At 37.2% G+C, this 26,825-nt stretch overlaps 1 protein-coding gene across 3 annotated transcripts in view; it reads left to right on the top strand.

Annotated features, from left to right (window-relative positions):
- The window catches only part of RNF13 (ring finger protein 13), a 161,940-nt gene that overhangs the window by 49,898 nt on the left and 85,217 nt on the right, over nt 1-26,825 (top strand). For all 3 annotated transcript variants that reach the window (XM_028843772.2, XM_015131791.3, XM_015131793.3), the window contains exon 4: nt 15,133-15,258. Coding sequence is in view for 2 of the 3 variants with exons in the window: in XM_015131791.3 (XP_014987277.1) it covers nt 15,133-15,258 (126 nt within the window). In the remaining variant the exon portion in view is untranslated. The remainder of the gene's footprint in view (nt 1-15,132; nt 15,259-26,825) is intronic.

The following is a 26,825-nucleotide window of genomic DNA, read 5'->3' on the forward strand; positions in this document are numbered from 1 at the left end:
TTTGATGAATTCAGTAATATCTCCCTTCTTCTGTAAGTGATAAGTAATAAAATAATTCATTATATTTTACATTTGATATATTCCCTGTTTCATGAAACAAGTGAATGAATAATCATCACCTTTGAAATTAACAGAATAACTAATGGCAATAACAGTACCCTTATTAAGACATTATAATTGTTCTCCCTACTTTTGTTTACCTGCACTATCCCTTCTTGCCAGTTGCCATTCTCTTTGAATTCTGAGTACTGAAATAATTCCTCTAGTTAGGATCTGACCATTTCCATCATTATGATCCCTTTAATCAGATTGATAAGCAAATTGTATCAACTTTAATTAACCAGGTTGTGTTCAACTATAAACTGAATTATAATGACAAATTGCAAATGGCAAGTGCTGTAGTAAGTGATGAATGAGTGAGGGTCTTTGTTGTGGTTGTGTTTGTTATGTTTTGGAAAACAGCATGTTTTTTGTCTCATTACCAAAGAATTCCTCTTAGTCTTGATTCCTTTTTTTTTTTTTTTTTTTTTTAAGATGGAGCCTCGCTTTGTCACCCAGGCTGGAGTGCAGTGGTGCAATCTTAACTCACTGCAACCTATGCCTCCTGGGTTCAGGCAATTGTTGTGCCTCAGCTTCCTGCGTAGCTGGGATTACAGGCATGTGCCACCACACCTGGCTAATTTTTGTATTTTTAGTAGAGACAGGGTTTCACCATATTGGCTAGGATGGTCTCGAACTCCTGACCTCAGGTGATCTGCCTGCCTTGGCCTCCCAAAGTACTGGGATTACAGGTGTGAGCCACCGCACCCGGCCTACGTTTGTTTATAATACTAAAGGAGAATTTTTCTGATGCCTGTTTGGTTTTCATGGATTTACTTTTTCTATTTGTTTCTGAACTCTTGCTGTCAACGATTTTGTTAAGAATTCTGTAGTTATTACATTTAACCTCTTTATGTTTTTACAGGATTTGTCAAATACTATAGAATGTGAATTATGCATAAATCTTCTTTACTGGGTTGTACTGATTATGTGACAATTGTAGAGGACATGCATTGCTAGTGTAAGCACAATCCACTTAAAATTCTTGTTTTTAGAGAAACTATTTTGTTGCATGTAGCTAGAATGGCAATGTTTGATTGGATTTTTTTTTTTTTTTTTTAAGAATGATGATGTGATTGTAGTATTAGTGTGAATTTAACTACCATTGTTTGGATATTTGATCCTTATGTCGAAATCTGATCCCTAGTGTTGGAGGTAAGGCCCAATGGGAGGATGTTTGGGTCAGGGAAGTGGATCCCTCATGAATGGCTTGGTGACTTCTGCCACAGTGAATGAATTCTTACTCTTAGTTCCTGTGCGAGCTAGTTGTTCAAGAGTCTGGCACTTCTCTTCTCCCCTCTCATCATGTGATCTCTTCTCACACAGGCTCCCCTTCACCTTCCACCTTGCATGAGTGGAAGCAGGCCATCAGAAACAGGTGCTGGTGCCATGCCTTTTGTGTGTGTGCGTGTGTGTGTGTTTTCTTGTATAGCCTGCAGAACTATGAGCCAAATAAACCTCTTTACAAATTACCCAGCCTCAGGTATTCCTTTATAGCAATGCAAACACACAAAGACAGTAACATATCAATTAAAAGGCATTGTCCTCCAGAGCGCACATTCATTTTGTTTTCTGAAATGTCAAGGTATTATATCCATTGAGTGAACACACAGCATCTGTGTGTACCAAATGAGAGGCACACACCAGATGATCTTTTCTTCGTAGAGCTGGAATATCATAAAATCAAAATCCTAATAAATCGGTACTGTGTTAGTAAAATAAAACTGAAGGTTACAGTCATTAAATGTTTGCAGTTATGCTATTGTTATTAAGAACTAAATTTGATAAAGACAAAAAGAATGTCAGCTGCATCTTTTATGATTTCCCTTTGCTTAAATCTCTCCATATCAATTCAAATAAAAAAGAAATTATTGATCTTGTTTCCTAGCTTTATTCTGGACACTGATTTGTTGCCATCCTCCCTCCTTTTTTCTTTTAACGGCAAGGTCACTAGCAAACTCTTTATGTCTGCAGATTAATTTGAAGTAGTAAACTTTGGAAGAAGATATTTATTAATTTATATGTAAATGAAATTTTATTTGCAATCAGGTTATTCTGATGATATAAAGAAAGGTATAGTGGATGTTTAATAAGATATATTGTATTTAGATGGAACAACCCAAATTCCAAAACCAAGAGAAGAAAAACTAGGCATTTGGAGTATATTTCTCCTTAACCTATGTGATCTAAGAAATAAAAAAAATAAATAAAAACAAGCATCTCCATAAGATAAAAGTGTCTTTTCTGGCTGTCTGCAGAAGTGGTACTTATCAATGGTGACAGTAGACTGGAGCCTGTACAAAGGAGCTAACCCTTTCAACACATTCATGAAACTTCTTTCTAGATATTTATATATATATATAAAAAACAGACATTATGTTTGTTGTAATAATCATCAACATTAGTAGTAAAAGCAGGAACATTTAAGATATAACCTCAAAAGCTGTCTTATTCATTGATCAGCCCTATACCCTCCTGTTTGGTTTTTTTGAGAGAGAGGATCTCACTCTGTTTCCCAAGATGAAGTGCAATGGTGTGATCTCGGCTCACTGCAGCCTTCCACTCCTGGGCTGAAGCAGTCCTCCCACTTTAGCCTCCCGAGTAGTTGGGACTACAGGCATGCACCACCACAGCCAGCTAATTTTTATATTTTTTGTAGAGATAGGGTTTCACCGTGTTGTCCAGGTGGTCTCAAGCTAATGAACTCAAGCAATCTGCTTCCAATCTTCCCATTTTTTTGTATACCAAAAAATTGGAATAGATGATCTTTCTTTCTGTCTACTAATTTTGGGTTTCATTTGGTGTTGTTTTTCTAGTTCCTTGAGGTTCATTGTTAGGTGGTTTGTTTGAAATCTTTATGCTTTTTTGATATAAGCATTTGTTACAGGAAAGGCATCCCGATCTAGACCCCAAGAGAGGGTTCTTGGTTCTCGTGCAAGAAAGAATTCAGTGTGAGTCCATAGAGTAAAGTGAAAGCAAGTTTATTAGGAAAGTGATGGAATAAAAGAATGGCTACTCCATAGACAGAGCAGCCTGGAGGGTTCCTGGTTGGCCATTTATATGATTATTTCTTGATACTATGCTAAACAAGGGGTGGGATTGTTTCTGTCTTCCCTTTTTAGACCATATAGGGTAATTTCCTGATGTTGTCATGACATCTGTAAGCTGTCATGGCACTAGTGGTGTTACAGGAAAGGGATCCTGATCCAGACCCCAAGAGAGGGTCCTTGGATCTCATACAAGAAAGAATTCAGGATGAGTCTGCAGTGCAAAGTGAAAGCAAGTTGATTAAGAAAGTAAAGGAATAAAAGAATGACTACTCCATAGACAGAACAGCCTGGAGGGCTGCTGGTTGCCCATTTTTATGATTATTTCTTGGTGATATGCTAAACAAGGGGTGGATTATTTATGCCTCCCCTTTTTAGACCATATAGGTAACTTCTTGAAGTTGCCATGGCGTTTGTAAAGTGTCATGGCACTGGTGGGAGCGTAGCAGTGAGGAAGACCAGAGGTCACTCTCGTCACCATCTTGGTTTTGGTGGATTTTAGCTGACTTCTTTACTGTAACCTATTTTATGAGCAAGGTCTTTATGACCTGTGTCTTCTTCTGACCTCTTATCTCATTCTGTGACTTAGAATGCTTTAACCATCTGGGAGTGCAGCTTAGTAGGTCTCAGTCTCATTTTTTGCCCAGCTCCTATTCAAGATGGAGTTGCTCTGGTTCAGACACTTCTGACACGTTTATTACTATAAACTTCCCTCTTAGTACTGCTTTTGCTGTATCCATATATTTTGGTATGTGGTAGTTTCAGTTTCATTTGTTTCAGGAAATTTTAAATTTCTTTTCTTAATTTCTTTATTCACCCATTGGTTATTCAGGAACATTTTGTTTAGTTGCCATACATTTACGAAGTTTCCAAGGTTCTTCTTGTTATTGTAGTCTATTGTGGCCAGAAAAGATAGTGGTATGATTGCTACTTTTTGAATTTTTCAGACTTGTTCTGTGGCCTAAGATAAGGTATATTCTGAAAATGTTCCATGTGCTGATAAGAATAATGTCTTTTCTGTAACCGTTGGGTGAGATGTTCTGTTAATGTCAGGACCTTTAGGTTATTGATTCTTCGTTGATTTTCTGTCTGGGTGATCTGTACATTTCTGAAAGTGGTGTGCTAAAGTTTCCCTACTATTATTGTATTGTAGTCTCTCTCTCCCTTTGGATCTGTTTATGTTTGCTGCATATGCTTGGCTGCCTCATATTGGTTGCATAAATAGTTATAATTGTTATATCATCTTGCAGAATTGACCCTTGTATCATATATATTGATCTTCCTTGTCTCTTTTTATACTGTTTGACGATTTGTAGTCTGTTTTATTTGATATAAGTGTAACTACTACTGGAATTTCATTTTTCACCCCTCACTTTTGGACTATGTATATGTTTATAGGTGAAGTGGTTTTTTTGTAAGCAGCGTAGTATTGGGTCTTGTTTCTTTGTCCATCCAGACGTTTTGTGCCTTTTAATTGGAGAATGGATTCCGTTTACATTTGGTGTTATTGATGAGTTACGACTTTTACTTCCGTTTTGTTGATTGTTTTTTGTATTGTAATTTTTCTCTTCCTTTCTTACTGTCTTCCTTTGTGGTTAAGTGATTTTCTCTGATAGTGCTTTTTAATTAATTGCTTTTTATTTTCAGTGAATCTGTTACAGGTTTTTGCATTGTCAGTACTATAAGGCTTACAAAGCCATCTTATAACAAGTTATTTAAAGGGTGACATTTTAAGTCACATAGAAAAGAATAGAAACAAATGAGAATGAAAAAAAAAATTCTACACTTTAACTCTATCCCTCACATTTTGGCTTTTAGTTTTCTCAGTTCACATATTTTTATATTACCTATCTCTTACTATGTTGCTGTAGCTATAATTTTTTTGTTTGTTTTCTTTCTTTTAAATAATTGTTTTAAATAGATTTGTCTTCTGGACATAACTGGAGTTATGAGTGGATTGCACACCACAATTATGGTATGAGTATTCTGGGTTTGTCTATGTACTTAATTTTACCAGTGGGTTTTAGACCTTCAACTATTTTTTTTTCTAATTATTTTAGCACGTTAGTCTTTTTTCTTTCAGACTGAATAATTTTCCTTAGCATTTCTTGTAAGACAGGCCTGGTGGTGGTAAACTCTCTCAGCTTTTGTTTATCTGGGAAAAACTTTGTTTCTTATATTTGAAGGATAACTTTGCTGGATTTGGTTATTCTTGGATGATAGGTTTCCTTTCTTCCTCCCTTCCTTCCTCCCTCCCTCCCTCCATGCACTTTTTGATTTTTGCTCCTCTTCATTATGATCCTCTCTGCTCCTCTCCTCCCCTCCCCTTTTTCCCCTCCCTTCTCCTTCCCTCTCCTTTCCCTTTCTGTCCTTTCCTTTCTTTCTCTGTCTCTCTCTTTCTCTAGTTATTCCACTTCCTCCTGGCTTGTATTGTTTTTCAATGAAAAGTCTGTTGCCACATGAATTGGAACTCCTTTGTATGTTTTTTTTTTTTTTTTTTTTTTGGGTTTTCTTTTTTTTTTATTTATTTATTTATTTATTTATTATTATTATACTTTAAGTTGTAGGGTACATGTGCATAACGTGCAGGTTTGTTACATATGTATACTTGTGCCATGTTGCTGTGCTGCACCCATCAACTCGTCATTTACATCAGGTATAACTCCCAATGCAATCCCTCCCCCCTCCCCCCTCCCCATGATAGGCCCCGGTGTGTGATGTTCCCCTTCCTGAGTCCGAATGATCTCATTGTTCAGTTCCCACCTATGAGTGAGAACATGCGGTGTTTGGTTTTCTGTTCTTGTGATAGTTTGCTAAGAATGATGGATTCCAGCTGCATCCAAGTCCCTACAAAGGACTCAAACTCATCCTTTTTTATGGCTGCATAGTATTCCATGGTGTATATGTGCCACATTTTCTTAATCCAATCTGTCACTGATGGACATTTGGGTTGATTCCAAGTCTTTGCTATTGTGAATAGTGCTGCAATAAACATACGTGTGCATGTGTCTTTATAGCAGCATAATTTATAATCATTTGGGTATATACCCAGTAATGGGATGGCTGGGTCAAACGGTACATCTAGTTCTAGATCCTTGAGGAATCGCCATACTGTTTTCCATAATGGTTGAACTAGTTTACAATACCACCAACAGTGTAAAAGTGTTCCTATTTCTCCACATCCTCTCCAGCACCTGTTGTTTCCTGACTTTTTAATGATTGCCATTCTAACTGGTGTGAGATGGTATCTCATTGTGGTTTTGATTTGCATTTCTCTGATGGCCAGTGATGATGAGCATTTTTTCATGTGTCTGTTGGCTGTATGAATGTCTTCTTTTGAGAAATGTCTGTTCATGTCCTTTGCCCACTTTTTGATGGGGTTGTTTGTTTTTTTCTTGTAAATTTGTTTGAGTTCTTTGTAGGTTCTGGATATTAGCCCTTTGTCAGATGAGTAGATTGCAAAAATTTTCTCCCATTCTGTAGGTTGCCTGTTCACTCTGATGGTAGTGTCTTTTGCTGTGCAGAAGCTCTTTAGTTTAATGAGATCCCATTTGTCAATTTTGGCTTTTGCTGCCGTTGCTTTTGGTGTTTTAGACATGAAATCTTTGCCCATGCCTATGTCCTGAATGGTACTACCTAGGTTTTCCTCTAGGATTTTTATGGTATTAGGTCTAACATTTAAGTCTCTAATCCATCTTGAATTAATTTTCGTATAAGGAGTAAGGAAAGGATCCAGTTTCAGCTTTCTACTTATGGCTAGCCAATTTTCCCAGCACCATTTATTAAATAGGGAATCCTTTCCCCATTTCTTGTTTCTCTCAGGTTTGTCAAAGATCAAATGGCTGTAGATGTGTGGTATTATTTCTGAGGACTCTGTTCTGTTCCATTGGTCTATATCTCTGTTTTGGTACCAGTACCATGCCGTTTTGGTTACTGTAGCCTTGTAGTATAGTTTGAAGTCAGGTAGCGTGATGCCTCCAGCTTTGTTCTTTTGACTTAGGATTGTCTTGGAGATGCGGGCTCTTTTTCGGTTCCATATGAACTTTAAAGCAGTTTTTTCCAATTCTGTGAAGAAACTCATTGGTAGCTTGATGGGGATGGCATTGAATCTATAAATTACCTTGGGCAGTATGGCCATTTTCACAATATTGATTCTTCCTATCCATGAGCATGGTATGTTCTTCCATTTGTTTGTGTCCTCTTTGATTTCACTGAGCAGTGGTTTGTAGTTCTCCTTGAAGAGGTCCTTTACATCCCTTGTAAGTTGGATTCCTAGGTATTTTATTCTCTTTGAAGCAATTGTGAATGGAAGTTCATTCCTGATTGGGCTCTCTGTTTGTCTGTTACTGGTGTATAAGAATGCTTGTGATTTTTGCACATTAATTTTGTATCCTGAGACTTTGCTGAAGTTGCTTATCAGCTTAAGGAGATTTTGGGCTGAGACAATGGGGTTTTCTAAATATACAATCATGTCATCTGCAAACAGGGACAATTTGACTTCTTCTTTTCCTAACTGAATACCCTTGATTTCTTTCTCTTGCCTGATTGCCCTAGCCAGAACTTCCAACACTATGTTGAATAGGAGTGGTGAGAGAGGGCATCCCTGTCTTGTGCCAGTTTTCAAAGGGAATTTTTCCAGTTTTTGCCCATTCAGTATGATATTGGCTGTGGGTTTGTCATAAATAGCTCTTATTATTTTGAGGTACGTTCCATCAATACCGAATTTATTGAGCGTTTTTAGCATGAAGGGCTGTTGAATTTTGTCAAAAGCCTTTTCTGCATCAATTGAGATAATCATGTGGTTCTTGTCTTTGGTTCTGTTTATATGCTGGATTATGTTTATTGATTTGCGAATGTTGAACCAGCCTTGCATCCCAGGGATGAAGCCCACTTGATCATGGTGGATAAGCTTTTTGATGTGTTGCTGAATCCGGTTTGCCAGTATTTTATTGAGGATTTTTGCATCGATGTTCATCAGGGATATTGGTCTAAAATTCTCTTTTTTTGTTGTGTCTCTGCCGGGCTTTGGTATCAGGATGATGTTGGCCTCATAAAATGAGTTAGGGAGGATTCCCTCTTTTTCTATTGATTGGAATAGTTTCAGAAGGAATGGTACCAACTCCTCTTTGTACCTCTGGTAGAATTCAGCTGTGAATCCATCTGGTCCTGGACTTTTTTTGGTTGGTAGGCTATTAATTGTTGCCTCAATTTCAGAGCCTGCTATTGGTCTATTCAGGGATTCAACTTCTTCCTGGTTTAGTCTTGGAAGAGTGTAAGTGTCCAGGAAATTATCCATTTCTTCTAGATTTTCCAGTTTATTTGCGTAGAGGTGTTTATAGTATTCTCTGATGGTAGTTTGTATTTCTGTGGGGTCGGTGGTGATATCCCCTTGATCATTTTTAATTGCGTCGATTTGATTCTTCTCTCTTTTCTTCTTTATTAGTCTGGCTAGTGGTCTGTCAATTTTGTTGATCTTTTCAAAAAACCAACTCCTAGATTCATTGATTTTTTGGAGGGTTTTTTGTGTCTCTATCTCCTTCAGTTCTGCTCTGATCTTAGTTATTTCTTGCCTTCTGCTAGCTTTCGAATGTGTTTGCTCTTGCTTCTCTAGTTCTTTTAATTGCGATGTTAGAGTGTCAATTTTACATCTTTCCTGCTTTCTCTTGTGGGCATTTAGTGCTATAAATTTCCCTCTACACACTGCTTTAAATGTGTCCCAGAGATTCTGGTATGTTGTATCTTTGTTCTCATTGGTTTCAAAGAACATCTTTATTTCTGCCTTCATTTCGTTATGTACCCAGTAGTCATTCAGGAGCAGGTTGTTCAGTTTCCATGTAGTTGAGCGGTTTTGAGTGAGTTTCTTAGTCCTGAGTTCTAGTTTGATTGCACTGTGGTCTGAGAGACAGTTTGTTATAATTTCTGTTCTTGTACATTTGCTGAGGAGTGCTTTACTTCCAATTACGTGGTCAATTTTGGAGTAAGTATGATGTGGTGCTGAGAAGAATGTATATTCTGTTGATTTGGGGTGGAGAGTTCTATAGATGTCTATTAGGTCTGCTTGTTGCAGAGATGAGTTCAATTCCTGGATATCCTTGTTAACTTTCTGTCTCGTTGATCTGTCTAATGTTGACAGTGGAGTGTTGAAGTCTCCCATTATTATTGTATGGGAGTCTAAGTCTCTTTGTAAGTCTCTAAGGACTTGCTTTATGAATCTGGGTGCTCCTGTATTGGGTGCATATATATTTAGGATAGTTAGCTCTTCCTGTTGAATTGATCCCTTTACCATTATGTAATGGCCTTCTTTGTCTCTTTTGATCTTTGATGGTTTAAAGTCTGTTTTATCAGAGACTAGTATTGCAACCCCTGCTTTTTTTTGTTCTCCATTTGCTTGGTAAATCTTCCTCCATCCCTTTATTTTGAGCCTATGTATGTCTCTGCGTGTGAGATGGGTCTCCTGAATACAGCAGACTGATGGGTCTTGACTCTTTATCCAGTTTGCCAGTCTGTGTCTTTTAATTGGAGCATTTAGTCCATTTACATTTAAGGTTAATATTGTTATGTGTGAACTTGATCCTGCCATTATGATATTAACTGGTTATTTTGCTCATTAGTTGATGCAGTTTCTTCCTAGCCTCGATGGTCTTTACATTTTGGCATGTTTTTGCAATGGCTGGTACCGGTTGTTCCTTTCCATGTTTAGTGCTTCCTTCAGGATCTCTTGTAAGGCAGGCCTAGTGGTGACAAAATCTCTAAGCATTTGCTTATCTGTAAAGGATTTTATTTCTCCTTCACTTATGAAACTTAGTTTGGCTGGATATGAAATTCTGGGTTTAAAATTCTTTTCTTTAAGAATGTTGAATATTGGCCCCCACTCTCTTCTGGCTTGTAGAGTTTCTGCGGAGAGATCTGCTGTTAGTCTGATGGGCTTCCCTTTGTGGGTAACCCGACCTTTCTCTCTGGCTGCCCTTAAGATTTTTTCCTTCATTTCAACTTTGGTGAATCTGGCAATTATGTGTCTTGGAGTTGCTCTTCTCGAGGAGTATCTTTGTGGCGTTCTCTGTATTTCCTGGATTTGAATGTTGGCCTGCCCTACTAGGTTGGGGAAGTTCTCCTGGATGATATCCTGAAGAGTGTTTTCCAACTTGGTTCCATTTTCCCCCTCACTTTCAGGCACCCCAATCAGACGTAGATTTGGTCTTTTTACATAATCCCATACTTCTTGCAGGCTTTGTTCGTCTCTTTTTCTTCTTTTTTCTTTTGGTTTCTCTTCTCGCTTCATTTCATTCATTTGATCCTCAATCACTGATACTCTTTCTTCCAGTTGATCGAGTCGGTTACTGAAGCTTGTGCATTTGTCACGTATTTCTCGTGTCATGGTTTTCATCTCTTTCATTTCGTTTATGACCTTCTCTGCATTAATTACTCTAGCCATCAATTCTTCCACTTTTTTTTCAAGATTTTTAGTTTCTTTGCGCTGGGTACGTAATTCCTCCTTTAGCTCTGAGAAATTTGATGGACTGAAGCCTTCTTCTCTCATCTCGTCAAAGTCATTCTCCATCCAGCTTTGATCCGTTGCTGGCGACGAGCTGCGCTCCTTTGCCGGGGGAGATGCGCTCTTATTTTTTGAATTTCCAGCTTTTCTGCCCTGCTTTTTCCCCATCTTTGTGGTTTTATCTGCCTCTGGTCTTTGATGATGGTGATGTACTGATGGGGTTTTGGTGTAGGTGTCCTTCCTGTTTGATAGTTTTCCTTCTAACAGTCAGGACCCTCAGCTGTAGGTCTGTTGGAGATTGCTTGAGGTCCACTCCAGACCCTGTTTGCCTGGGTATCAGCAGCAGAGGCTGCAGAAGATAGAATATTTCTGAACAGCGAGTGTACCTGTCTGATTCTTGCTTTGGAAGCTTCCTCTCAGGGGTATACTCCTCCCTGTGAGGTGTGGGGTGTCAGACTGCCCCTAGTGGGGGATGTCTCCCAGTTAGGCTACTCAGGGGTCAGGGACCCGCTTGAGCAGGGAGTCTGTCCCTTCTCAGATCTCAGCCTCCGTGTTGGGAGATCCACTGCTCTCTTCAAAGCTGTCAGACAGAGTCGTTTGCGTCTGTGCAGAGGTGACTGTGTGTCTTAGTTTACTGTGCCCTGTCCCCAGAGGTGGAGTCTACAGACACAGGCAGGTTTCCTTGAGCTGCTGTGAGCTCCACCCAGTTCGAGCTTCCCAGCAGCTTTGTTTACCTAGTTAAGCCTCAGCAATGGCGGGCGCCCCTCCCCCAGCCTCGCTGCTGCCTTGCCGGTAGATCACAGACTGCTGTGCTAGCAACGAGGGAGGCTCCGTGGGTGTGGGACCCTCCCGGCCAGGTGTGGGATATGATCTCCTGGTGTGCCTGTTTCCTAAAGCGCAGTATTGGGGTGGGAGTTACCCGATTTTCCAGGTGTTGTGTGTCTCAGTTCCCCTGGCTAGGAAAAGGGACTCCCTTCCCCCTTGCGCTTCCCAGGTGAGGCAATGCCTCGCCCTGCTTCAGCTCTCGCTGGTCGGGCTGCAGCAGCTGTCTAGCACCGATCGTCAGGCACTCCCCAGTGAGATGAACCCAGTACCTCAGTTGAAAATGCAGAAATCACCGGTCTTCTGTGTCGCTCGCGCTGGGAGTTGGAGACTGGAGCTGCTCCTATTCGGCCATCTTGCTCCGCCCTCACTCCTTTGTATGTTATTTCCTTCTTTTTTCTTGCTGCATTTAGGATCCTCTCTTTGTCCTTGACCTTTGAGAGTTTGATTAGTGTATGTCTTGGGGTAGTCTTATTTGGGTCAAATCTGTTTGTTCTCTCACCTTCCTGTTGCTGGTTATTTATATCTTTCTCAAGTTTTGTAAAGTTTTTTATTTTTTATTTTTGAATAAGCTTTCTATACCTTGCTTTTGCTCAGCTCCGTCTTGAACACCTATAATTCTTAGAGTTGGTCTTTTGAGGTAATTTTCTTTATCTTGTAGGAGATCTTTATTGCTTTTCACTCTTTTCTTTTTTCTCTTCTGTGTATTTAAAAATAGGCTGTCTTTGACTTTGCTGATTCTTCTCCTTGATCCATTCTGATGTTGAGTGCCTCTAATGAATTTTTCAGGTCAGCAGATATATTTCTTAGTTCCAAAATTTGTTTGGTTTAAACAGAATTATTTCAATTTTTTGGTTAAAATTTTCTGATAAATTTCTGAATTTCTTTTCTGTGTTATCTTGGAGATCACTGAGTTTCCTTAAAACTGCTATTTTGAATTCTTGCTTAAAAAGTTCACATATTGTCATCTTGTTAGGGTTGCTTATTGGTTTCTTGCTTTGTCCATTTGGGCATCATGGTTCCCTGCTTGCTGTTGTTTCTTGTGGATGTATATCTGTGTCTTTGCATTGAAAGATTAGTTATTTATTCTGTTCTTCTCTGTCTGGCTTGTTTTGGTTTCTATTGGATGTGTTTGGTTAGAGGTTATTTACTGCTAGGTTACTGCCTCCTTTTTGGCTTTAGGTGGTGCCTTAAGCTTAGGTTCACCTTGGCTCTAGTAAATTATCAAAGTGTTGCCCTTCCCAAAGGGACAGGTCCCAATGGGGATATCTCGGCAGTGTGGGGAGGCTGGCTGTGGAGGTTTATGCCCAGTGGACTTGTGGGACAAACCTACTGTATGGTGCTACTGAATAGCTACTGTGATTTGGCATCTCCTTTGGTAGAGTTACAAAGGAGGGCTCTCCTTTATAGGGCTAGGGATTGTAGTCCTGCTTCCCCTCTTAGTCTCTATCTACCTCATGGATATTTCTCCCTTTAGGTACTTGTGATGCTTTCTGTGGGTTAAGGAAGGGACACATCTCCTCCTAGGGAACCCAAGATAGTGGGCAATTTGGTTCCACCTTGGTCTTACTTTTACAGTAAGTTGAAACAGTGAGTTGAGGGGAAATTTTCCTTGCAGTTGGTGCTGGGCAAAATGGGGGGAGGGGCATCGTGGATGTGCAAGTCTAATTCTCTGTCTGCTGGGAGATTTTTTTTACTTCTCTGTGGCCCTGGGAATGATCTCTCCTTATATTTGAGTTCTGGCTTATTTCTGGCCATAATCTCATTGTTGTATATTTGTTTTCCTTTTTCTGTGTAGGGGAGTCAAACCAGCTTGCTTCTGCATCACCATTTTGGAACTGGAAGCCAACCTATATGGCTTGTGTTTAATTGCTATAATAACTGTGTTGAAAAAGATTTCCTACACTATGTTATTTGGCATTGAAGCAAAAAGTGTTTGCAGAAAGGCAATCAGAGCAGGGTGCACATTTAACAAGAATAAAGCAAATATTCATCATTGGAAGGATGACCACAGTTGTACTTCCTTGCAAAAAAGGTGCTTCATGGGATTAAGAAGAGGAGCTATTACATGAGCAAATGAAAGAGTGATACATTTTATACCCAAGTTATGTACAAACACTTTCCATATCACAAGCTGAGCGATATAATTTCACGGAGGAGAAATTGCCAAATCCTGTGGAATAGATGATTAGTGTGACCAGTTCAGGGACCATACAGAACTGTTGTTAAGGCATTGTCTCATAGCTTTAATTGCCTCCTTCCTTTATAAATGAAATCAATGAATTTGATCATCTTTTTATGTGTTTATTCACTTTTTACATATGTTAAGATAGTCATTTGATTTTTCTGTTTTAATCTGTTACCAGATTTTTTTTTTTTTTTTTTCCGAGATGGGGTTTCGCTCTATCGCCCAGGCTGGAGTGCAGTGGCACAATCTTGACTCACTGCAGCCTCCATCTCCTGGATTCAAGCCATTCTCCTGCCTCAGCCTCCCAAGTAGCTGGGACTACAGGCATGTGCCACCATGCTCGGCTAATTTTTGTATTTTTAGTAGAGACGGGGTTTTGCCATGTTGGCCAGGCTGGTCTTGAACTCCTGACTTCAGGTGATCCATCTGCCTCGGCCTCCCAAAGTGCCGGGATTGCAAGTGTGAGTCACCGCGACCGGCCTGTTACTACATTTTCTTATGTCAAACCATCCTGCATTCCTGAAAGCAACTTGCTGTTTACTTTTTAAATTCATGGTTATCTTGTGAACGTCTTTTCAGTTGAGTGTGTACAGGTCTTCCTCATTTTTTTAAATGGCTGCATTATTTACCTATTGTATAAATATACTATAATTGTTTAAATAGCTGTCTTTTGGATATATGTGATTTCCAGTTTTTGCTATTAAAAATAATGTACGAGGCTGGGCGCGGTGGCTCACACCTGTAATCCCAGCACTTTGGGAGGCTGAGGGTGGAGCACGAGGTCAGGAGATTAAGACCATCCTGGCTAACACAGTGAAACCCTGTCTCTACGAAAAATACAAAAAAATTAGAAGGGGGTGGTGGCGAGCGCCTGTAGTCCCAGCTACTTTGGAGACTGAGGCAGGAGAATGGCGTGAACCCGGGAGGTGGAGCTTGCAGTGAGCCGAGATCGCGCCACTGCACTCCAGCCTGGGCGACAGAGCGAAGACTCCGTCTCACATAATAATAATAATAATAATAATAATAATAATGTACCAATAACTGTCTTTCCACATACACCTTACATACTCAGGCTAGCATTTCTGCAGAATAAATTTCTATAAATGTATTTATTATGTGCATTTCATTGTCTGCTAACATGAAAGAAAGTTAATTTTTAAGACATCTTTGCTTGGTTTGAAAATGTCAAATATTGTTAGAAAATATACCAGTGGTTGTCTTTGGGGTGATTGGCTTATGCATGCGTTTGCTTATTATTATTATTTTTTAACTTCAATACAAAAGATAGAACTTATTTTAGAAAACTAAATGCTTTATGAAAGCAAATGCTGCTTTAGAAGTTCTGTGATTGTGAGCAATTGTAGATGCCCAATAATACATCTAGCATAATGCAAAACATGACAAATTGAAAAGATATTTGTAGAAGTAGGTTGATTGATTTATTGACTGAAACAGATAGATAATTTTTACCAATTCTTTTTCAGGGTTTTTTGATTAACTCAAAACCAGAGAATGCCTGTGAACCCATAGTGCCTCCACCAGTAAAAGACAATTCATCTGGCGCTTTCATCGTGCTAATTAGAAGACTTGATTGTAATTTCGATATAAAGGTATGGTTTTCTTTTTTCATTTTTTGTTTCCTATTTGTTTAGTTAGCTAATTTAAATCCTCCCTTATTTCAGAAAACATTTAAAATTTAAAGTCCAGTAAGATTGAAAATAAACTGGATGCATAGAATAGAAATAACTTTTACTGGTTCTAAGAATTTTCAGGCATTTGTTGGACATCTTGAACTGTGGTTTAACAGTGGAATCTTACTTGATCTCATGTAGGAATGAAAACTTAACTTCAGCCTTTAGTTTTATGCCTTTACCCTTCCAGTATTAATCTCAAACCTACATCTATACCTGTATCTACATTGTCATTGAGGTTTGTCTTTTGTAATAAGTTAAATCTGCCCCTGTATAAAGTTTTTTCTCTCTGGCATGTGTTAAGCTAGCATTTCAGATAGTAAAATGAGGTTTACCCACCTCCCTCACCATGTATCACCAGTGCTGCTCTAGGTGTATGGTTTTTTAAAGTCTGTTTTGGGATTGGCATTGGCTAAGGAGCCACATTGAGGCCTATGTAAAATAAACCTTGATGTAACTGTTACTGGACTTCCTCAGAGCTGAGTGTCATATAGTGTCTTGCATGTATCTCCCAGAATAGGACATGGGCTATTATTTCATGTTGCTTGGTCTTAGATAATTTGTTCAGCAAGAAAAACCGCCCTGTCACGCTGTGCATGAATTTTCTCTGCAATTTTGATTGCATGGAAGAAATGATACCTCCGTAATAAACTTATGAGAAGAATAAAATAATAAATATAAAGGAATTTGAAAATGTATAGCACTGTGTAAATGATAGGTATCATTACTACTTTATGTTAGTTCCAAATATAGACTCTCACTTGCCTTTAAATGGGAATAGATTAGAGTTTGAAGTCAAAGTAGTAGATTTCCTGCTCCTCAGAGTTGTTTATGATAGTTTACATTTAACTGTTTTATCCAGAACTAAACTATAATAATTAGAGATTGCTTCAGTTAAAATTAAATGTTATTGTAATGTTTCATTAATTTCTTGCTGTTAAGAAATTAAAAGTAAACTAATTCTATTGATCCCAAGGTCTACTGCACTATTATGCTTTGTAATTTGTGGACTCAGTACAGTCTGATAGAAACTAGAATACTTTTTTGTTGTTGTTATAACTTTCCTTTACAGGCAGGGATGGGAGATAGTACACTTTGAAAATTAGGGAAATACTGTTACTGAATATCTGTTTTTGAAGATGAAACCACAACTCGGGAATGAATACAGTAGACTTGTTAGCCTTCTTGCCCCTTTAGTGGATCCTCATCATGAGTCTGAGTACTTCCAAAGGAGCTTAATGATTTAGTCATTAGTCCAGCTCATCTCTTTTCACTGCTTGCCTTGAATTTTATGTTGCAGCCATACCGCCTGCCTGAATTCTCTCAACTGGCTGTGCCATGCTGATCATACATTTGTGCCTTTACATGTACTATTTTCTCTGTCCAAGATCTCTGCTCCAATGATCTTTATCACCCATTTATCTGTCTCATCACTTATGTGCTAGCTGAGGATGTTACCTCCTCAGGAAGCCTTACTTTTCTTTCTACTTCCTCTGTTGCAGTGCAGACCATTCCAGCTCAATGTGCCACCCTTCCACTTTGCAAATACTTCCTTCATTGCGTTTTATCACATTGTTATTGCTTTTTATTGAATATATATATATATCTCATTTGTGAATTGATGGTGTTTAGCGTTCATGTTTTAACCATATTTATATATCCAATTTGTATTATAGTACATGGTAAGCAATCAATAAAGACTTATTAAATCAAACTGTAATAGCCTTTTGCCTATGTGTCTAATATATTCTTGAAAAATGTGTACATATGAAAAACATGGAAAAAGGTTTCCGTTGAGCCATTCTAATGTTAGAAAGGGAAATGTTAAAAAAATTCTCATTGTACTTTACCATGTAGGCACAGTTTTAATGAATAAGGCTCTAGTCTGTTGTACATGTTCTTTCACTTGGTTATTTTTTCTTCCACAAATATACAGTGGAGTATATTCTGGCCATTTAAGGCTGAAGATTCCTTACTTATGTCATTCCTAATGATTTCTGTTTTAGTCAGAGTTGTATAAATTTCTGGAACATCAGTTTACAGGGAGACACAATGATTATAATCAAGGTCTGGAAACAGAGTGTATACACTTCAATCTCATCTTTATCATTTATTAGCAGTATGACCTTGGACAAGTTATTTTACCTCTGTGTGCCTCAATTTTCTTATCTATAAAATAAGAATTATAATGTTCCCTATATCATAGGATTGTTGGGAGGATAACATGAACTAATCAATGTTAAATGCCTCCCCAACAGCACCTTGCATACAGGAAGGAGGCAGTGGGTCTTAGCTGTTGATGTTTTTTGCTTTTAACCATTAGAATTAAATAGAATAAAGGTAAAGATGGCAAAATTGCTGACTTTTTGGAAATCAAATTGTCTAATAAGTCACATGTGATATAGCAACTCAGTGTCAGCTGTTGTATAAAATTTCTAATTTGGCTTATAAAGACAGTTTAATCATACCATTGTGGAAAGTATGTTTCATAAATTTGTAGTAGTAAGAATTATGCATCACCTATCAAGGTAGTGTGACTGGGTAAGGATAAAGTCATTATGGTTACTGGAAAAACAACTGGAATCGCACCCTAAAGAAAATTTCCTTTCTAGGGTGGTTACTGATGGATAAGCTGTTAGCCTTATTAACTGTACTTTTCATATCAGAAATCTCTGACTGCATTTAATGAGCTTCCAAAATGGTTATATACAGTTTTATATTAAGTGTGTTGTGGAATTTGGTCATCAATGTTAATATGTATAATACTTCTTTTCAGAATTGCTGATAAATATCTCCTGTAGATAATCAATAATGGTTCATTCGTGTATATCCACAATTCTCTATGATGCATTGGCTTAAAATAGTTAGAAAATGATATATTTCCTTATTTATTACATAGCTTACTAGGACTGAGTACTGAGGAAAACTTAATTCAGCTTCATACATAATACTACAATTGATGGTAGTGCAGGGTTATATTTTGGCATGCCTCTTACCCAAAGTGACATACAAATTATCTCAGACAAAGGAGAATTGGCTCTATCTTTTAAAGTTTTCCTTGGAGAAAGGAACTCTTTGTTTTAGACCACAAAGAGAAAAGAAACGAGGAATAAAAATTTATCGAGATATTTCAGATGATTAATGTTGGTGGGTATTTCAGGATTTTTACAGTTCTTTTAGTTTTTTTTAAAAAAAGATTAAATAAACGTACACTTTTCTTCTTCTTTAAAAGGAAATGAATAAGTGGAATATATGTTATAGTTTTTAAAATGGCATATTTTCTTCATATAAACCATCCCAAGTGATTTGTGACTCAAAGATAGCCACAGAGGCAGCGGAAATGCAATTAACAATTCCTGGAGGAAAGGGAAATTGCTTTCCAGATAAAGAGAGCCATTGTTTTAATTTTTTATCTTCTGTTGAGAGAAACACATATGAACCTTTTAATCTGTCTTACCTTGAGGAGGTGCAGCAAAACCCATGCTCAGAATGAATGTTTGAATATGTAGAATATCCAAAAAGCCAGTAAGAAGAACTATTGATTACATGTCAGGTACTTATTCTAAAAGTAATCACTTATACTGACAAAAACTGTATCCTCTGAAAAATACAGCTCTTTAGAGGAAAAGCAAAACAGTGCTATTTTGTCTTTGTATGATGCTGTTCTTTACTGTGACAAAACATAATTGTTTGGAAATGTTAGTTTTTGGTGAGCATTTGAGATTCAAAAACATTGTTGGCACTTTGGCAAATAAATTAAGGCTATATTAAATCTTTTAAATAGAAAGTTGACTTTGAAGCATTCTGAGGGAGACGTTTCTCAGAAGGCTTGAATTGGCATCCCAGTGAGAAATATGACTTTAAAAAAAATCTGTAAAAATACCTAGTAATTGAAAGGCCATTAAAATAATCATTTAACATTGAACTTTCAGAGCTATACAATTTTCTGTATCTATAACTGAATAAAGATAAGTTATAAAAAAAAAATCTGCCCATTGTCATTTCAGTACCAGATGCTTTCATTACTTGGATATAATGGCAAGTCACCAATTTCTTTGAGTAGCGAATTTACTGTATTTTAGCTGGACTTTAGGGAACACTGGTAAACAGAAATGGTGCAACATATGCACTTTATTCAGCCGTGTGTGCTGAATCTTATTCTATCTGTGTGAATGAGTATTTTTGAAAAATGTAGCTGCAAAGCCATCTAGGCCAGTTATCAAGGCCGAAAGGACTTAGATATTATTCTCCCTTCCCACACCCCATTTTTTTTTTGGCATGAATGGAGGTACATTTGGATTGTAGATGATAAGGAATATGTTGGGTCTCTTCAGAGCTATTTTCTGCTGTAATGTGGCTTTTATAAAACTTAACTGGGATACAAATACAAAACTTAACTGGGATACTTTACCTGACTTCTGCCTCTCTCTCAAGTTTCATCTCTACTTTGCCACTCCTCCCACCTCATAAGAATTTACAAGTCCCCATATGTGCTGAGCAGTGTCTCCCACTCTGTCTTAGTTTCTGTCATGTCCTCCATCTGGCATGTCCTCCTTCTACTTGTCTGTCTGGCCAATCTGACTTTATTTTAGATCTAAGATAAACTGTGTCCTGTCTGAAACCTTTCCTGATTTTCTTCAAGGTAGAACTCATCCCATCTTTTTTTTTTTTTTTTCCCCCCCGAGATGGAGTTTTGCTCTTATTGCCCAGGCTGGAATACAGTAGCACGGTCTCGGCTCACTGCAACCTCTGCCTCCCAGTTTCAAGCAATTCTCCTGCCTCAGCCTCCTGAGTAGCTGGGATTACAGGTGCGTGCCACCATGCCCAGCTAATTTTTTGTGTTTTTGATAGAGATGGGATTTCATCATATTGGCCAGGCTAGTCTTGAACCCCTGGCCTCAGGTGATCCACCCGCCTCTTCCTCTCAAAGTGCAGGAATTACAGGAGTGAGCTACTGCACCTGGCCCGTATCTTTTATATACTGTTTAATCCCACATCAGTCTCTGTTTCTCTCTGTGAGAGAAAAAAATCATGTTTTAGATTCTGTAGTGCTAGTGCCTAATGCATTATATGACATTGGTAGATGAATAATAAATATTTGCAAAGTGATTTACTTTAAAAACTTTAAGGGCTTATAATAAAATGTGAATAGATTAGAGCCTAAACAATATCACCGGAGCTTTCCATTTGCTTCATGTTCATTTCACTTAATGCTTTTGGAATTATTTCTAAGTCTAGATATTTGTTTATCTCACAGATATTTTTCTTTAGTTCTCAATGTTTATAGAATTTTTTAAAATTACCATAAACATTTTTGGGATTATTTGATCATATTGTAATAACTTTTTTTCTTTTTTTTTTGTTTTTTTGGTGATTTTTTGTTATCTCAGAAAGTGGCCTTCTAGTTTTCCTTTCTAGATTTACCTTTCATTATCCCCTTTCAGGCCTTCAGGCAAACACATTACTTGTCGTCCCCAGAACATACTCTGCACATACTCTGCGCTACTGTTTCAGTAGTAGTAAGCAAGTAGATACGACCTTAAGTAGAAATTAAACTGCAAATTACCTGAAAGTCATTTAATATCATTTAATTTTTCATAATTTATATATTTCTATAAAGTGGTTTATAACATTTGTTATTAATCTACTTCAGAATCATGTTTAAAAGATTCCGCTAAAGGAGCATATTCAAGGATACTTGATGGATGGAAACAGTTCTATCCATATATGGTTCAATCAAACAGCTTTGTGCTACTAATTCATTCATTCATTTGTTCGTTCATTCATTTCTTCCACCCTTTAATTGTTAAATATACTTGCATTTTCATGATTAGGTTTCTTTGTACATAAATTTATTCAATATTAAAACAACAAAGCAAAATTCCCTTCTTTTTTTTTTTTTTTTTTTTTTGAGACGGAGTCTCGCTGTGTCTCCCAGGCTGGAGTGCAGTGGCGTGATCTCGGCTCACTGCAAGCTCCGCCTCCCGGGTTCACGCCATTCTCCGGCCTCAGCCTCCCAAGTAGCTGAGACTACAGGCGCCCGCCACCACGCCCGGCTAGTTTTTTGTATTTTTAGTAGAGACGGGGTTTCACCATGTTAGCCAGGATAGTCTCGATCTCCTGACCTCGTGATCCACCTGCCTCGGCCTCCCAAAGTGCTGGGATTACAGGCTTGAGCCACCGCGCCCGGCCCCCTTCTTTTACCAGGAAGTTAATCTTTCATGAATGAAAAAAGCTGAAAAATGTTAATTTACATGTGCTTTATTCTAATCTAATGAAGCAATGTAATGCCAGTAACTTTATTTATATATCTCTTCCTCAAACATTCTTTTGCTTCAGAAGTTTTACATGGGTATCCTTTAATCACAGATATCAGAATGCTAGACCATATACTTTTCAAGAGACTTATTGCTTTATTTTGGACTCAAGCAATGAAATGTATTAAAATCAAGAGATTCAGATTACTCAGGTATACTATCAGTGAACAATGTCTAGGTAAGGGATCTAAAGAAAGAGAGAAAGATAGTTTTATTTATATCACTGAACTATAATATTAATGAGAATTAAAATGTCATAAGAGCCTGATATTCTCTTCTGAGGAGTAGCTCTTCCCAACGTGGCCTGCAGTAGTCCTAAAATAATATGCAGAAAAGAACAATGTTGAAATGGAGAATGTAATATTGGCAGGATTGCTTGCTACAATTCTGGATCTTATTTTAATAATTGATTATTCAATACTGCAAGGTTCCCAGGAATTTTTATCCAATAGATAAAATTAACAATTTATATTCACATCTGAATCCTCAGATCTATTGCTGCATTCTCATCTGCATTGCTTTGATCACTTGAGAAAGAGATTCTACTTCTTAATTTCTTCTTATTTCTTTGGACTCAAAAAGATGATCATAGCTAGGTTTTGAGAATTATCTCTATTCTCTGTGTCTCTCATTAATTTATTTCATTTTCTTCCTGTATAGAATAAGTACTTTTTCTCCTCTACCAGACATCTGGGTGGGGAGAAAGGGTATTTTGTGTCCAGGCTGATGATTAATTTATTGTTGCTTTGTGTTGGCTATGCTGAAGGAAGAGAAAATCAGTTCTCGGAGAACTTTTCCATTTTGCACTTGGAAAGATTTAGAAGCAGAGTTAAGAGTGTGTTTTCTTTAGGGAATCCTTAGAAGGTAGACAGTAAAGTGAAGATCTGGTTGTGTTACATTGCTAGAACTGCAAAAACCCAATTTATAACTAGTTAGAAGAGGCCATGCTCCAAAACCATTCAGTGTCTGTGTTATGCTGTTTTCTTTTTCATTTTTGACTTCTCACCTTTTTGTGTTTTGAAACATAGCATACACAGTAAAAGTATCCATAATGTGTATATGTACAATTTAAATAATAGTAAAATGAATTTCTGTGTACTCAATACTTAGTTTAAGAGAGACCTGTTGCTTTCTAATATATCACTTTAATCAAACTTCATTAAAGACCTTGTTATCAGGTAATTTTTTTTTTTTGAGACAGGGTCTTATACTGTTGCGTGGGCTGGAGTGCAGTGGCATGAACACGGCTCACTGCAGCCTTGACCTCCTGGGCTCAGGCAATCCTCCCACCTCAGCCTCCCAAGTAGCTAGGACTATAGGCACCCTCCACCATGCCTGGCTAATTTGTTTTGTTTTGTTGAGAGGGGATCTTGCCATGTTGCTCAGAATGGTCCGAAGCTCCTGGGCTTAAGTGATCCTTTCACCTTGGCCTTCCAAAGTGCTGAGATTACAGATGTGAACCATTGCGTCTGGCCTGGTAATTCTTTATCTTCAAGATTTTATTCCATCTACAGATTATGTTAAACGAGCTGATTTTCATAATGAGAAAGCTCTTTATTTGGGCTATTTTTACCTTGATTTCAAATGTTTTAAATAAAGTGATGTTAAGTATACCATAAAGTGATTGCTCATTAAAGTTACTCCTTTTTTATTTTGTGTTTATAATAGCTTGCAATGGGAAAGGCTCTTTGTAAGGCCAGAACAAATTCTAGCAATACTGTGTATTTTCTAATTCTTTCTTTTTGCTCCATTATACTATTTTCATTACCTCTAGCCTGATCCTAAACTAAAAAACTCATGGGAATGTCTTTTCTAATTTCAGATTCTTGGGAGTAGAGCGTATATTTTCTACAGTTCTGTGTACTGAGATTTTAGTACAGTGCGTACAATACCGGAAGCAATTAACAGGCAGTAATGGAGGAGTATACTCAGAGATCTGTCACTGGGTGGCGCTAGACATCAAAATTCTTACTGTAATTGCTCCATCACAGATACTTTTCAAGTGCAATGGGAGTTCCTGTGTTACTTGTGAAATTCCTAGTAAGCTGATTTTAAGTACAGAGAGTTATTCTCTTGTTGCACAGAAAGTTATTCTAAAGCCTTTATTTTCAGTGGTGGTTGGGCTGAAATGGGGCCTCTGCTGTGTTAGGATGAGAAATCATTAAGATTTGATATGAATCCTATCAATATCTAAAAAATATGAACTTAGATCAAATCCTTTATTTTAAATATCTACTTTAATATACATGGGTAACTGGAAAATATTTTATGAATAGCTTTTTTTGACTTAAATTGCAGTTCCGACAAATATTTAGGCAGCTTTTAACTAGTATAGTTTATTTTAACTGGTGTAGTTTGTTACAAAGTAAAGATTTTTTTTAAAGCAGTTTTAACTTATAGCAGATATAACTTACAAGTTTTTTTAAACTTATAGCATAACTGCACATAAAGGTTTTTCAGATTTTCTTAATGTCACTGGGAAAAAAGACAAACGTAATTTAACTTTTAAATTAATTTTAATTATATGCTATTCATTTTATTATCTTTAGTACTAACCATGTTCCAGCTACAGTATTAAACTTCGTAATACTGGAAATAGCCACATTCAAAGACTATAAGCTAATGACTGATTTTGTGATGGGATGTTGCAGAACATGATTGTTGCAACATGGAACAATCATGTTGAAAGGCATCAGTCTTTTTTCTGATTGCCAACAACCTATGGAATACTAAGAACTATCTATATGAGTGGGTTTCAAACTTTTTTGACTGCAATCCACCCACAGTAAGAAGTTTATTTTTACTTGTGCCCTAGTATGTATACAGCACACAGTCCGACAATAAAATTTCATGGAGTAGTACTTACGTACACTACCTATACGGTAATAACTTGGTATATGAAATTCCTTTTTATTAAAAACTAAAATTCACTTAGATTCACTAAGACTTTACTGCCTGGTAATGGATCATGACCTACAGTTTGAAAAATGCAGATTTAGGCCAGTCTTTTCTGTGTAGCAGTGAACACTGGCAGGGACACTAAGAAGTATGCTTTTTGCCTAAGTACTTCTTAGTTCAAAAATTATGTTTTATTTGCAATTTTAGCATTAAATAGTGTCTCCCAGTATTTAAAATTGCTTGTCCATATACCATAGATTGACTTTAAAATGATGCCATCAGAAAAATAACATAAGATCTTTTTTTTTATTTTTATTTTTTTTTTGAGATGGAGTCTCGCTCTGTCACCCAGGCTGGTGTGTGGTGGCTTGATCACGGCTCACTGCAACCTCCACCTTCCACGTTCAAATGATTCTCCTGCCCTAGCCTCCTGAGTAGCTGGTATTACAGGCACCCGCCACCACACCTGGCTAATTTTCATATTTTTAGTAGAGATGGGGTTTCACCATGTTGTCCAGGCTAGCCTTGAACTCCTGACCTTAAGTGATCCGTCCACCTCGGCCTTCCAAAGTATTGGGATTACAGGTGCGAGCCACTGCACCCGGCCAACATAAGATCTTTAATAATTTAAGTGCCAAGCATTTTGGCTTCTGTTTTTTGGTATACTGTACTTGAAACAAATAAGTATGACTTTTTGTATAACACAGAAGATTTTACCAGCCCTACCAAAAATGTTTTCTAATGAAATAAATAAATTAAGCTTACCTCTAAGCTTAACATGTACAGTGGTAATACGCCACTTAGCAAAAGGTCAACTCTTTCAGAACATAGCCTCAGAGAAGAGAAGGAAACATGCCTTTGTACCACCGTTCTGAATGTTGCTAAGCTTCAGCATTAAAACCATGTACTTTTCCTGGCAGTTTTTCTCAGAATTCTTATGCACTTAATTTCTTTAAAAGAATAGAATTCTTATCAGGGTTAGTTCTTTTTTTTCCTCTGCCACAGAGAAGAATATATGGATGGAGGAAGTCCAGAATAACTATTAGCAGAGTACTAGTGGTAAGCACAGAGAGAGGAAGTAACATTTGACACTTAACATTAAGGAGAAAAACTGTAGTCTGTTGAAGCACGTTCATGATGATCCCGAGTAACTGGAAAAGGTCAAGTCACATTTGGTAAAAAGGTGGGGAAAATGCAACATATCAGAAAAATTTTTATCCAAAATGACTAAAGTAAAATTTCCTGTGTGCTTTTATGGATGGTGGGTGGGGTGAGGGACTGGGGAGGAACTAACCAACAGATACAAGGAAATTTTATTTTTTTGACTTACATATTGCTGGATCATCAGTTACCTTAGTTGTAGTTTACTTTAAACAACTATTTATATGAGAGAGATTTTTCTAGGCTTGAGAGATACAGAAACAAAAAAGATTATTCTTAAGGAACATTAAAGCCTGGCACTTAAAATGGTCTAAATGTTATTTTGTCAGATCTCTGTTTTTCAAGGTGAAAACAGGCTTAGTTTTCTAGTAATTAATGTTTATACCAAGAAGCATGAAAACACCTTTTGTTAATTTTTAAAGTAATACTCTGAAATACAAATTTTCACAAATTTTGCTTACTAGTATTGTGCTATGCACTTATCTTTACTAAGTGCAGGATGATTTTGTTTTTATTTTCAATTTGAGAGCGTGAAATTAGTCCATATTTATATCTTTTTTTTAATGAGCCATGGTAGTTGAAAATTAATATTTAAAGTTAAGTATGTGAAGCTGGCCTGATTAAAATGTATCAGGTTGTCACAGTACTTGGCTGGATATTTAAAAAATAATGCCCTTAAGACAAAAGCTTGTGGTTCATGTTATAATAAAGATGAAAATACAGGTATACTTCTGAAGTTAATCCATTGTTAGTAACTACCAAGTGTTTTTTCTTAAACAATTTTAAAATAAGCCCCATTCATTGTCTGTACAACAGCAGCATTCTCCTACATGTAGTAACCACACTTAAGAAATTTGATATTGATAAATATTATCTAATAATATAAACTGCATGTTCAAATTTCCTAATTGTGTCCAAAATACCTCTTATAGTTGTTTTCTTTTTAACCATTTCAGGATCCAATCATGAATCCTAAACTAAACACATTCAGCTTGGTTGTCATGTCTCCTTTAATCTACAACAGCTCTTGATTCTTTTTCTCCTACTTTGTGCGTTTCTGTGTTTCAGTTTAATAATTTCTATTCCTTTGTCTTCACATTTACTGATCCT

Source organism: Macaca mulatta, chromosome 2, assembly GCF_049350105.2.
Source record: "Macaca mulatta isolate MMU2019108-1 chromosome 2, T2T-MMU8v2.0, whole genome shotgun sequence".
Taxonomy (NCBI): Eukaryota; Metazoa; Chordata; class Mammalia; order Primates; family Cercopithecidae; genus Macaca; species Macaca mulatta.